This window comes from Leopardus geoffroyi, chromosome C3 (assembly GCF_018350155.1).
Source record: "Leopardus geoffroyi isolate Oge1 chromosome C3, O.geoffroyi_Oge1_pat1.0, whole genome shotgun sequence".
NCBI lineage: Eukaryota > Metazoa > Chordata > Mammalia > Carnivora > Felidae > Leopardus > Leopardus geoffroyi.
The window spans coordinates 79533290-79547264 of NC_059338.1; the positions used below are offsets into that span (position 1 = coordinate 79533290).

General features: G+C 54.9%; 1 protein-coding gene across 1 annotated transcript in view; it reads right to left on the reverse strand.

Annotated features, from left to right (window-relative positions):
• The window catches only part of TG (thyroglobulin), a 253327-nt gene that overhangs the window by 204368 nt on the left and 34984 nt on the right, over window positions 1-13975 (reverse strand). Inside the window, exons 16-20 of the mRNA XM_045453613.1 lie at window positions 13577-13777; window positions 11114-11326; window positions 9422-9576; window positions 7570-7726; window positions 5764-5988 (exon numbers count right to left, since the gene is read on the reverse strand). Coding sequence (XP_045309569.1) covers window positions 5764-5988; window positions 7570-7726; window positions 9422-9576; window positions 11114-11326; window positions 13577-13777 — 951 coding nt within the window. The remainder of the gene's footprint in view (window positions 1-5763; window positions 5989-7569; window positions 7727-9421; window positions 9577-11113; window positions 11327-13576; window positions 13778-13975) is intronic.

The following is a 13975-nucleotide window of genomic DNA, read 5'->3' on the forward strand; positions in this document are numbered from 1 at the left end:
AGCCTGTCTGCTCTTGGGACCCCTTCTCTGGGCCCCGCACTCTGCTGTGGGCTTCATGGGCATTACCACAGCACACCCGTGAGTCGGTGTTTTACCCTCATGTCGCAGATGAGGAAGCTGAGCCTCGGGACATTCATGCATGACTCCCCGGCATGCTTCACGCAAAGGGCTGTGGGGAAGTAAAATTACAGGTCACACCAAGCATGGTGCCACGATCCTCTAAGAAAGGTACCATCCTCTTTCTAGACTGGAAAAAACTGAAGCTCAAGGTCAAGGCGGGCCGGGCGATAAGGTGAAAGAGGTGGCACTTGAGCCCCCTTCCCTAAAAACCAAAGCCTTCTCTCATCCGCCAGTTCGAGTACCTTCCCTCGACAAAAAAAGTGAGCGCGAACGTGTGGGACTTGGAGCCAACGTTGACTCAACTGCCATCTCTCTCTCACGCACACACGCCCGGCACGTCTGACTAAATCAGAAACTCAGGGCACATCTTGGAAACCGAACGATGTGTTTTCCGGTCTGCCCCTGAGCAATTAACCCCCTCCCCCAAACAGTGGGGTTTCATTACTCCTATGAGTCAGGTCCCTGATCGTCTCGAGTATTTTAAGCCGAGGACGCAGACTATTTTTTCAAGTGGTCTCCGAATTCATCGCTAAGGGAAAACAAAGCCTCTTCCACCGGTTCCAGCTGCCGGGCCTCCCAACCCGAGGAGTGGGTGGGGGGCAGAAGGAGAGAGCGGGGACTCACTTTCATTGTAAGCTCAGCCACTTGCAGGCCTCATGACGATGCTCGAGGAACCCGCGTCCTGCTTCTCTCTGCCTGTGCTGTCAAAGCCTTTCCACCCACGGGAACGCCGTGCTCAGGTCAGAGTGAGGCTCGACAGCCTCCCCCCTCCCCCGGCAGGCGTGGGCTCTCCAAGACCCCTCCGTCCACAGCAACAAGTTGGCACCCATCTTTCAATTAACTCCCTCCACGAAATCCTCAGAAACTCCTTTGGTCTCGGTGCCCTCCTTCATAAGATGAGACAGTCTGGCCTATTGGAATTCGAGGGCTTCACCAAGCTTCCAGGTCAGGCCATCCCTCCAATCACCCTATCCCCATGGGCCCCCAACCATGACAGCCATGCCTCTGCTGACGAAAAGTATCCGCGAGGCAGTGTAACAGCCCTTCACGCCCTCAGCCCGCTCCGCTCCACCCCGCACCTGGCCCTGTCAGTCTCCGGCCTGGAATTCTCCCCCGGCACCCCGAGCAGGCCACCCCTGGCCGGCCCCAGGCCTCTCCCTCCCTGGCTCCTGCCTATCTCTCTGAGAGCCGCCATATCCCCACACACCCCACTCTCCAGCCATACAGACCACCGGCTCTGTCATCATTCGGCCACAGCTTCGTGACTCCTTGCGCTAATCTCCACTTCCGGAATGCCCTTCCGCACTGTAGCACCCTCAGCACACAGGCACGCGCACGCGCACGCACACGCGCACACGCACGCACACACAGACGCGTGCACACCCCACTCCTTGCCTGCTCTTCCCTGAGCAGCGATTCCGACGCACCTGCCATCCCAGCGAGCCTTCCCTGACCCGCCTGGACAGGGATGGAGAAGCCTTTCTCACTGACACCTAGCTGGCTTTTCATTTCTCTCTCCCCACCTAGACTGTCAGTTCTTTGAGAGTGGAGTTCTGGCCTTTGCTTCCATGACTACGAAACCTGGGGCTTAACACCTAGGTATGCTTTGAAAGCTTCGATGGATGGATACCATAGATGGGAAGAAGGCAGGAAGAGGGAAGAAGGGAAGAGGAAGGAAACAAGACGTAACATGTTACTTCGGGGGAAAAAAAACACCCATAGAGAAGGAGCTCTGTTCGAAGAACTTGTAGTGAATGAAAGTTAATGTGGTCCAGAATGGAGAACGGAAAACCCGGACAATTTCTCTGAGATTCTCCTTACTGGACCAAACAGGTATGGAAGTTGCCAGCAGGTAATTCCGAAGGGAAGCCACGTGGTTGGCCTTGAGGCAAGAGGGTATAACTGACCCCGTCGAAGCTGCAAACAGAGCCCGGGCCTCCTCTGCAGGATTTGTTCCCGGGGTAAGAGCTGCCAGGCCTGCGTGAGTCACAGGAGGTGGATGTTCCCCACCCCACCCCCCACCGGCCCCCAGTCACTGCCCTCCGAGGGGATCATGCAGATTAGCCGCCCCCCGAAACAATACACAGAAACCCTGCTTCGTCTCCCCAGGACAATGCTCTGCTTGTAGCCCCACAGCTGTGTCCCAGATGTGCTTCAGAAGGAGAAAGGGCCAGTTAGAGGAGCTGCAAGGACCCAAGGGCATGATTTCACAAAGAACCCCCTTGTTGAGAAGACAGCCGTGTAGGGCAGGGAACGAAGAATCGGGAATCAGGAGAGCTGGGTTCAGATCCCAGTGTGGTCGTTCGTTGAGAGGCCACCGGGTAGGAAGAGGTGCACGGACTGCATCATGCCAGGCAAACCACAACCCCCAGGAAACAGGTGTTATCATCCCTCTTCTTCAGAGGATGCCTCGTGAGGGTAAGTGATGTCTCAAGAACCCCCGCGGAGAAAGTGTCGGAGCAAGGACTCGAACCCAGCTCCACCTGACGTCAAAGAGCAGTCTCCCAATACTCCTAACTCTATGCGGCTGGCTGCCTCATCCAGACAATGGGATTGATAATACCTGGCCCTCTAGACCGGAGAAACCCAATGAGGCCCCAGCACGTATTAGAAGTTCAATAACAAACAGATATTGTCATCAGTACGGGAGAAAATCCAGGGCTCCCAGGGCTGGATTTTCGTGAATTCCATTCCAGACCTTTCTAACTATTTGGAGTAAGGAGGTAGGGCTGCATGGCATGATCGACAATTCTTCTGAGTCACGAAAAGCTACAGCGGCTGAGAAACAGAATGTAGGTTTATCTAAAGTTAGGATTGGCAACCTGTAGCCCGTGGGCCAAATTCAGCTCACCTTTCTGCTTAGCAAATAAAGTTTTATTAGAATACAGCCACGCGGGGTGCCTGGGTGACTCAGTCAGATGAGCGTCCAGCTTCGGCTCAGGTCATGATCTCGTGGCTCGTGAGTTCTAGCCCCATTATCAGCCTCTGTGCTGACAGCTCAGAGCCCGGAGCCTGCTTCGGATTCTGGGTCTCCCCCTCTCTCTGTCCCTCCCTTGCTTGCCCTCTGTCTTGCTCTCTCTCAAAAATAAATAAAAACATTAAAAAAATTTTAATAAAAAATAATTAAAAAAGGAATACAGCCATGCTTTTCTCCCTACAATGGATGAGTTAAGTCATCGAGACAAAAGCCATAGGGTCTGCGAAGCCTAAAATACTTGCATTCCGGCCCTTTATGGAAGAAACTGGCCAACTCCTGTCTTGCAGCAAATGTAGCCCAGGAGAACCTGTCATTCAGTCGAATTTCCAGGCCACCCTGTGGTTCCCAGTCTCTCTGAAGCCACCCGGAGTTGTGGCCCCCACTGGTTGACATCCTTCAGACAAGACTGCTGAGCTCTGAACTCAGCTTCCCCTCCTTCCTCCCAGTGGAGCTGGGCTACCCATCCTGTCAGGCAGGAAGTAATAATCTAATAATCAATAGAGTTCCCTAGAAGGAAACTTAGGATCCTATTTCTGGACCAGCGCTTTCTGTTACATGCAGGGAATGGGCCCTGGGAGGGAATGTAAAGGCAGAGCCACTCAGTACAGCCCTGTGACCTGGCCCCTGACCAGCACCTGTCCCACGTCCTGTCCCTCCACCCCTGGGCTCCACGCTCCAGGATGTGCACCCAGATGGGGTTCCCAGACCCCCTTCCCAGCACTACCTGGGTGACCATAAAATCAGACTCCTGCCCCTGCTCCTCCATACACAGCCCCCCCACACACGCATGCCCTTGGCAGTAGATGCCGGGTTCTTCACGGTCAGTCCAAGAACACAGTGGTGGGTGTTCTGAATGCCTCAGTCACTATGACCCTGCTTCACCCACCCTGGCAGGGGGCACCTTCCACCCCTGCTCCTACTTCTCATCCTTTCTGTTTGGGCAGCTCTGTGAGGTAGGAAGAGCGGGGGTTCTGGCCCCAGAGGACCTTGGGTTACTCAGGCACAGCCAACTGGTTCCACGAACCTGAGTCCCTCCTTTGAGTCGGCCCTGCCCTGGACCCTAGAGATGCTGTATCTCCTTTCATCTGAGCCTCAACCCCTTCATCTGTCAAATGGCGGAATGGCCGGTCACTGGGGGCCACTGTGAGCAGTAAATAGCTGTGAAAGTGCCTCGTAAACTACAAAACCCTCTGTAAATATCAGCAGTGAGTGAGCCGGGTGCGTTTCTGGCTTCTGTGTTAAGATTTAGCCGCATCTCGGGGCATCTGGGCGGCTCAGTCGGTTGAGCGTCTGACCCTTGATTTCGGCTCAGATCATGATCTCATGGTTTGTGAGATCAAGCCTGCACTGTCACTGCTTGGGATTCTCTCTCTCACGCTCTCTCTCTGCCCCTTCCCTACTCATTCTCTCCTTCCCCGCCCCCCTCTCAAAATAAATAAGTAAATTAAAAAAAAAAAAAGAATTAGCTGCAACGTAAATCCAACGTGGACTTTAGAGCTTGGCATGGGCTTCACAAAAGGAAAGGTCACGTAGTTCTTGTGTTGGAACCAATGTAAATAACGGAAAAATAAATAACCGAGAAACATCTCCCCTTGCTTCAGCTCCACAACAATGCCTCTCTGTCTCATGCCACGTGGGAGGAAGACTTCTCGTTGCGAGCCCTTGGAAGTAGGAGGCCGAAAAGACAGCCACATCCTGATCCGTGGGCGCCGCAAACACGTTAGGCTACACGGCAGAGGGAAACTGAGGCCACAGATGGAATCAAGGTTGCTAACTGGCTGACCCTAATATAGGGAGGGTGCCCTGGATTGCCCAGTTGTGTGTGACCCCTGGGTCCCCAGAAGGGACAGATGGGAGTCCAAGGAGGTGCGATTTGAAGCGTGTCCAGAGAGCTACTATGGTACTGTCGCTTTGGGGATGAAGGAAGAAATGTGGGCAACGTCACGTCTAGAAGCTGGAAAAGTCAAGGTAACAGCTTCCCTCCAGTGGGAAGGCAGGCCTTGCTGACTTCTTGGTTTTAGCCCAGGGAGACCCGAAGAGGAATTCAAACCTGCGGAACCGTATGGTAATAAATGTGCGCCGTTTCAAGGCATGGAGTTTGCGACGATTTGTCGCGGTAGCGACAGGAAACCTGTGCACCTCCCGTTCAAGGAATGTGCAGCCGCGTTCTCGAAAAAAAACCACTTCCAAAGCTACTTGGGGTAAAGGCCAGAACGTCAACCCCAGTAAACCTCTGTCAGAAACCACCGCCCCTGGGTGGTAAAGCCCTGGGCTGATCAGTGGCCACTCGGACCCGGTGGTGAGTGACGCGGTGCCATAACCAGACTAAGAGATGTTGGGGAGTGCACGGGGCGGACGTCAACCTTCTCCACAAAGACAGTGGGGCCCGCACCCCAAAGTCCAAGCGGCTCAAGAACAAAGAAGAAGGGTCACCTCAACATCAGGGGTTCCTTCTGCCATGCCACCCACGCCTCTGGTTTCAGCTACCACCTAATGGTAATGACTCTGTGCCCACGCACGGTGGGTTACCGGGAGATCTGCCGAGCAGCTAAACGGATGATTCTCCACTCTCTAGGTGCGGAGGGACCGCCTCCAGTGCCCTGGTGGCCCTTTTCATAGCCTCGCATGTCCGAAAACAGCAGTCCCAGGGCTGGGCAAGGACCTACCACACCCCGGTGGGTCCCAAGGGGCACTGCCGGTGGCCAAGACTTGGTGGAATCCTTCCAGGCACCCAAACCATGTCCTGGGAGAGGTGCCGAAGCTGTCTCCCTGGAGGAAGTAGATGGAGGGGTCTGCTGGGAATGTCTTGGAATCCAGATAAAGCTGGAACTCTCCACTTTGGATCAGATCCGCGAAGCGTCCGATGAGATCCTTGCCGACTAAGGCCTCCTCTGTAAGACACACGATGAGGCAGGAATGTCACATTGTTCTCTGCAAGGCCCGGGGGTGGGGGGGTCAAGGGGCAGAGCCACCCAGAATGTCCACAGGGAAAGGGGATGTAAGCATTGCCGGGTTTCTCATTTTACAGGGGGAGACACTGAGGCCCACAGAAGGGGACGGACGGGCCCAAATTCAGTCAGAAGCACTACTGAGACTTTAACCCAGGTCTCTGGATCCTGCCATTTCTGTGGCATCAGTATGATCCCCACTGGTACGAGCTATCGTGTCTTCAGTCACGAATTTCAGGCACACCACGTAGATACACGGCCGTCTTAACCTGTGGCAAGCCACCGTCTCTGAGCCTCGGTCTCCCCATCTGCAAAATGGGGCTGGCAATGCTTCTCTTGCAGTTGGTGACGATTATGAGGGAGGATGTGTATGATGGGGCCACTCAAAGAGAAGCCAGAGCCTCCAGGAGGCAGTGGTTAGTTAAATGCCGAAGCGGCCTCCCGCTGTTGACCCCTAAGTATTTCCTAGGAAGAAACCAGATGAGCATGACATCTGGAGCTGGGACGGATCCCTGCACGCCATGAACATCCATGCTCCGGCAGGCTCCTGTAAAGCCCACCCAGGGCCCGAAACCACAGGCATCAGCATCGACACCAGGAATAAGCATCTCCTCTCTTGGCAGCTTCAAACGTACCTGAATCGCCCTGGGTCTTTCCAGAAGAAGATGAAAAGGGACCCCCCAGCCCCCCCGGTAGCACAGAGGTCAGGCTGCAGCCAGTCCTGACCTTGGGCGTTTGGCCACTGGACCGGATGGTAGGAGAGCAGGGGTGGGGGCTCCCCACTCTCCGGTCGGCGATATGGATTCTGTCTACACTGGCTCCCGGCACCATCACAAAGTCCACTCCTTGGATCCTTTTGCTCTCTCAATCCATCCACACACCTGCCCCACTTTACACAGTATAATAATGGGTTTAAATAGTGTCACTGGTCTGAGATGTTTTAGAATTACAACTGTGCAGAACATAGATTATAAACCAATACAGACTGTCACCCTCCTCCTCTTCCCTGCTTCACCCCTGTCTCCCCGTCGGTGCCCAGAAAATCAAGAGAAGAATTTAAAAGTGTCCACGTAAGTATACTCAGGTGATATTATTTAACTGTAGTAAGCCACTAACAGAACATCGTTCACTTTTATGTACTTTTTTTAAGTTTTTTTTTTAACGTTTATTTATTTTTGAGACAGAGAGAGAGAGCATGAACAGGGGAGGGTCAGAGAAAGAGGGAGACACAGAATCTGAAACAGGCTCCAGGCTCTGAGCTGTCAGCACAGAGCCCGACGCGGGGCTCGAACTCACGGACCGCGAGATCATGACCTGAGCCAAAGTCGGACGCTTCACCGACTGAGCCACCCAGGTGCCCCTTATGTACTTTTTAATCACTGGCGCCTCCAAGGGCCAAGTACATCATTCTCTCACTAGATCCTAGTAGGAAGGCATTACAGGCTCCACTGGCACGTGACAGATGGAGAAACTGAGTCTCAGAGAGGCTGCATGCCATCAAGGCAGAAGCACAGGAAAACATACCGATGTCACGCACATCAGGAAGAGAGGCTGGGGGAACGTCCTGGAGCCGCAATTTCCACGTGACATTCACTCCTAAACGCTCGCCACTCACACATTCCACCTGCACCGTGGAACCATCGCAGACGGGAATGGAAACGGGGCTCCCAAAAGTCTTTGCCTGCATGGAGACAGATACCTTTAGTTCTAGAATGTGGAGTCGGGAGGCAGCTTCGCTGAGCCCACACCAGGCGCCAGAACGTGGCGGATGCTACTTCCTTCCAACCTCCCTTCAACCCACCCGAGGGGGCAAAAGGCACTATCAACCCCCTTTCCCTCTGAGAACCATGAGGGTCCAGTCACCTCCGCACAAGTCAAAGTTCATCCCGGTTCATGCCGGATTCTTTTTTCCCTGTTGCATTAGTATATTACTGATTAAAATCCGTCCCGACCACTTTAACTAGCATTTGGCTTTGTTCGTCTTTGACAACCCTCAGGGCCACAATCATGCCCAGCCTGTAATAGGCACTCAAACATTTGTTACATGGAAGGAGGAAAGAAGGAAAGAAAGAACTTGGTGCAACGAAAGAGTCTAAACAGACCTGGATTAGCTATCCAACTTGGGCAACTCACGTACCCTCAGTGGGCTTTAGTTAATACACTTAGAAATCAAGGGCCACTAAGGCCCACTGAGCAGGGTGCTGACATAATTAGAAACAAGAAATGCACAATTTCTAGAATGGTTCCAGGGACACAGTCAGGGCTCAACAATGAATAGCTACCACTGGCATTGTTGCCAAGTACATTTCTTTGAATAAAAGGTGGCAAAGTATGTTTCTGTTTGTTTTAGAATCACGACTGTCTGTATCTGTTTTCGTGAAAATGTACGTTCCAAAATTCTTAGCATGAGGTGTTAAAACTGCGTTGCTCTCTGAGTTAACAAGCTTGGAGCAGAACGAGTCACTTATTTAATTGAGTGACTTTTATTTATTTTTTAATGTTTATTTACTTCTGAGACAGAGAGAGACAGAGCATGAGTAGGGGAGGAGCAGAGAGAGAGGGAGACACAGAATCCGAAGCAGGCTCCAGGCTCCGAGCTGTCAGCACAGAGCCCGACGCAGGGCTCGAACTCACGGACCGTGAGATCGTGACCTGAGCCAAAGTCGGTCGCTCAACCGACTCAGCCACCCAGGAGCCCCTAATTGAGTGACTTTTAAAGACTCCCTCTGTGAATACTTGTGACTTCAAATCACAGAAGCCTTTGCCTATTACACAGCTAAAGACTCTGGTAGGCAGCATCTTCCTTCCAGGGGGAATCCATAATGCCTTCCGGCAGGTTTGGTCAAGACACGTCCGGCACAGTGGTTCAGGGTGCGCATCCTGGCATTTCAGTCTTCCTGCACCCCGTTCCCGGACTCTTCCTCCGCAGGTGCTGGTAGGACGGCACCGGCGTTCACAGCTCTGTCCCCAGGTCATCTGCCCGGCTCCACCATTCCCAGCTGTGTCACTCTGGACAATTACGTTAACCCTCCAGGCTTCAGCCCCCTCATCCACAAAACGGGAACAGTAATAGGATCCCCGCGAGCACTGCTAGTCCGTGCCAACAGCGCACGGGGCTCGCCACACGATAAGTGCTCGGCACACGTTTGGTTTGTCACCTTTATGCAGAAAGGAGCGCCGGTAAGGAGTGCGGATTCCATCCCTGCCGCTACGTAATTAGCCTTGGCCAAAGGACTCTCTCAGGGTGAACCTCGGTTTGCCTATCGGTAGAATGAGTGGGAGCGGGACCCTAGGTTCCCTTGAGCCCCGAAGCCCCCGGACACGGTGACCCGAGCCGAGTCCGAGCCCCCGCCCGCGCGGGAGGCCAGGCGCACACCTGGATCTGGCAGAAGCCCCGGGCCACGAGCTCGTCTGATATGAAGACCCGGAAAGCCGGCAGCAAGCCTGCGTAGTCGGCGCTGCACATCTTGCCTGGTGGGAGCCGGAGCAGGACCCGCGCTCGGGTCTGGACGGTCTGCCACAGCTGGGGCCCTGCAGGCAAGCGCCAGAGGTCAGCAGACGCGGACAGCAGACCCGTGAGACTCTCCTCTTTGGTTTTGCCTCTGCAAAAGGAGCCCTTCTTCGTTTAGCTCAGAACGCACAAGCACTCCCAGCTTGCACGGCCCCCTTCCCGGCACGGTGGTTTCTCTCTGAAATTACTGAGCACGCACCCTCCCAGCGAGCTCAGTCCGGCCTCGGCCTCTAAACCAGGCTGCTTAACATTCTTGGGGGGGGGGGGGGGGGCCTGGACATTCTTCTTGGGAAGTCTGCCACATTACCTTGCATTCCAACAGGGCCACCGCATACGATGTTGCCAATTAAGAGGACACCCCACAGACTGTATGAGAGACGCACTCTAAGGTTGCTCAGTGCACAACCTGCACAGTCGTACACGGTGGCCCTGCACTTAACTGTAAGAGCTCGAGGCTCGTGCCCTCTTCTCCCAAGTGCCTGGCTCTAGAGCCAGTCTTGACAAGCCTGGTCTTAATTTCGGTTTAGGCCACTTTGTCACAGCCAGGGGGACAGACCACTTATTTGTCCAAATCATACTGACCTTTTTATGGATAACATTTTCTATCCCAGAAATTTGCCGGAAATACTGCCTTTTGACACTCTGCGAACCCCCCGGAACCTTGTGGCCGTCCCAGGATCTGGGTCTCCCTCTCTCTCAGACACCACCCCATTGCCCTGGGCGGACTCAGTGCCCGGTCCCGGCATCCGCCCCTGCTCTGCCGGGCTGTGAGTTACTGTGGCCAGCCTTAGCCAAGGCAGAGGCAGTCAGAGCTCAATGCTGCCTCACAGCTGTGGGGGTGTAAGAACAGGTTCCGTGGGAGAGCAGGGAAAAGGGGCTCTGCCCATCTTCAAACAGGGCCCAGGCACGCAGTGACCAGAACTGGTGTCCCCCCGCCCCAGAGCACGGTCCAGCCCCAGATCTGCCAGACATTAGGTGTGGAGCCCCAGATGGACCCGGGAGTGAGGCCAGTGAGTCAGAGTCCAGACAAACAGCTCTGAGCTTGTCAACACCATAGTAGCAAATAAGGCCATTGGAACACCTACCTCCCGAATACACTTCTGTATCCAAGGCATCCCAGGAAAGCCTGAAATGATGGCAGTTCTCCCAAGGAGCAGATTGTCCCAAAAGAAAGCGTAACCCTAGGAGTCTGTGAAACACATCTGCTCCTTCTAAAAGAAAATGCTGGGGCACCTGACTGGCTCAGTCGGTTGAACGTCCGACTTCCGTGATCTCGCAGTTTCTGAGTTTGAGCCCCACATCGGCCCTCCGCTGTCAGCCTGTCAGCACAGATCCTCTGTCCCTGTTTCTGCCCCTCTCCCACTTGCGTCCTCCCAAAAATAAATGAGTGTTTTTTAATTAAAAAAAGAAGAAAGAAAGAAAACACTTTATTGGGCCCCCTCTCCTGTTCCTGATGCCACCTGGCTCACCGTGGAAATGCTACCCTCGGGCGGGGAGAATGCAGGTGCTCAGCCCTGAGCCCCAAGGGAGAAAGCAGGGTGCGGGGCAGACACTCACGCTGGCAGGCGTGGGGCTGGGGCGGCTGTGACACCCAGCGTCCCTCCTCGAGGCCACATAGCAGCGGCCCTGGCGGGAACGCACTCCAGTAGCCCCGGAGGCACCGCAGCTGGCACCGCTGGATGGCGGATCCCCCGGGGCCCGCGGCTCGCTCACACAGGATCGCTCCACCAGCCACATCCGACGTGTTGAACGGTAGTGGGCACTGGGGGCCTAGAAGCAAAGAGGGCCGCTGTGGGTGCCACTCGCACAAGGGGGGCCCGATGTCTCCCCTTTCGCCCTTTCCCAGCCTTGACCTCCCTGGGCCCCCTCCCTCCCTGCCCTCCTCTCGGGTGAGCCCAACCTCCTGCTTTAACAGACTCCTGAGCGCACCCTCTCCCACATCTTCGTGTCCAGCTTGGGTCCCCGCAGCTCCTTCCCATCTGGACATCCAGTTGCCAGCGGGCCTCTCCACCCCAGAGCCAGCACACCCAACCTCCTCGCCTGCGGCCGCGTCTCCCCCAGCTTCGGTGTCCCGAGCTCCACCCATGACAAACCCCAGTTGTCCCAAGGCACACATGGGTCAGCACCTTAAATGGTCCCATCCCCTCTGCCGCAGACCAGCAAGGGCTGCAGATCACCTGTCCCGACTTTTCATCTCCATGCACTTCCTTCCTTTAGGGTCAGCCACCGGTTCCCAAACTGCTACCTACGGAAGCTTTTGCACCAGGCTCCCTGCCTCCGGGATCAAACAACCCATCCAGTCCCTGCTGTCAGCACAGAAGCTGCAGCGAAGCTGGACAGGGCTCTCAACTGCCCTGAGGGCCACTGACCCACCATTCCCTCTCCTCTCCTCTCCTCCCCTGTCCCCCTCCTCTCGTCTCTTCTCCTCCTGCCGCTCTACCTTCGTGGGTCTCCCCTTCCCTGAACGTCCCATGCCCTTCCCTCTGCCTGCCCAGCTGCCTAGAATATTCCTTTTTTTCAAGCCTCCATCATCAACTCAACATCTCCTGCCTTCTACACCTTCTGCGGTTCCCCAGGGCGAACTTAGCGAGCTCTCAGGCCTCCTGCTGTGGACCTCCATGCTGTCAGTCATTCAAGACTAATCATGTGCACGCTGGTCTCCCCACTGCACGGAGCCAGGGAGGAAAGAGGGCGCCCCTCCCTGTTCACCCAGAACACAAGCTCCAGGAATGTACGTTAAATAAGTGGCTGAACAAGTAAACGAAAGAACAGACACACTCAGTGGGATCATTGAGCGCCCTATAGCGAGTTAATTAACTTCTCTGTGACTCAGTTTTCTCACCCATAAAATGGTGAGGACAGCGATATTGCCTACCTCCTAAGGATGGCGTGAATCAAGATGCGTTAAGGGACATAAAGAGCTTAGAGGAGTTACTGGCGCATGACAGACAAATAGTCATTAATGTGAGTCCTGATGATGATGATGACGATGATTGTTAACAACAAGAACACATCATCGCCTGCACTGGGAATTTCAGGATGTGAATTAACCCTTTCAGAGCAAGGAAACAGCTCTTGGTGTATTACAAGGGTAAGCTTCCTACACCCATGATGTCTGATATCTACCATGAATTGTAGAGCTTGTGAAACTCTGTCCTGATTGGCACTTAATTTACCTTCCTCAAAACAAGCCTATGAAGTTGGCAGCCATGGCATTTTCATCCTCCTTTTATAGATAAAGAAATGGAATCTCAGGAGTTAGAGACACAGGGCCGGGACTTGGGCACAGGTCCTTTGAAACTAACCACTACCCTAGCAGGCAAGGGCCACACTTCCCCTTAGCCTGGTGCTGTTTATTTTTTCAAATATTTTTTTAATGTTTATTTATTTTGAGAGAGAGAGACAGACAGAGCACAAGACCAGGGGAGGGGCAGAGAGAGAGGGAGACGCAGAAGCTGAAGCAGGCTGCAGGCTCTGAGCTGTCAGCACAGAGCCCAACGTGGGGCTCGAACTCATGGACCATGAGATCATGACCTGAGCCGAAGGAGGATGCTTAACCAACTGAGCCACCCAGGCGCCCCGGGTTTTTTTGTAATGTTTATTTATTTTTGAGAGAGAGAGAGCGTGAGCAAGGGAGGGGCAGAGAGAGAGAGGGAGACACAGAATCCAAAGCAGGCTCCAGGCTCTGAGCTGCCAGCACAGAGCCCGACGTGGGGCTCGAACCCACGGACTGTGAGATCACGACCTGAGCCCAAGACGGACGCTTGACCGACGGAGCCACCCCGGCGCCCCAGCCTGGTGCTGTTTAGAGAGGGGGATACACCCATCCAGTTGTAGACACGAGTGTTGGCGTCATGGGAATCAGCTGAAACCACATCCCTCCAGCCCTTCCCCATCTCCCCCCCCCCCCACCTCCCCTGTCCCAGTGCCTCTTGAGTCCTCCCCAGCCTGGGTAAGGGAAGAGATGAGTGGCACACCCACCCAGCAGCCCAGGGGAGCCCCTCGGGGGTCACAGCTTACTTTCGCAGGCTGGCTGGCCCCCGGCCTCGCGGGTCCCAGGCACCTCCTCTCCGGTGGCGAGGACACACCAGCAGCTGCCCTGGGCCGGGTCGCAGCGCACGGGGGAAGATCGCCTGTCCTCTGCGCTGCAGGCTGGGGTAGAGCCCGAGCTGGCTCTCCTGGGGAGGACTCCACTCGGGAGCACGTCACAGAGGCTCGGGCCTGGACACAAAGACAAGCCAAATGGGCCCGTGGCCCACAGAGGTGCCTCCACCCACCGCCACCTGTCACACCCACCTTCAGGGCCCTCCAGGGTCTGGGGTGCTGGACTAGGACAGGCCAAAGACGGCACCCCGCCCAAATCCAGACTCCCCTACAAGCGCGCGTACACACATACACACACACACTCTCTCTCTCTCT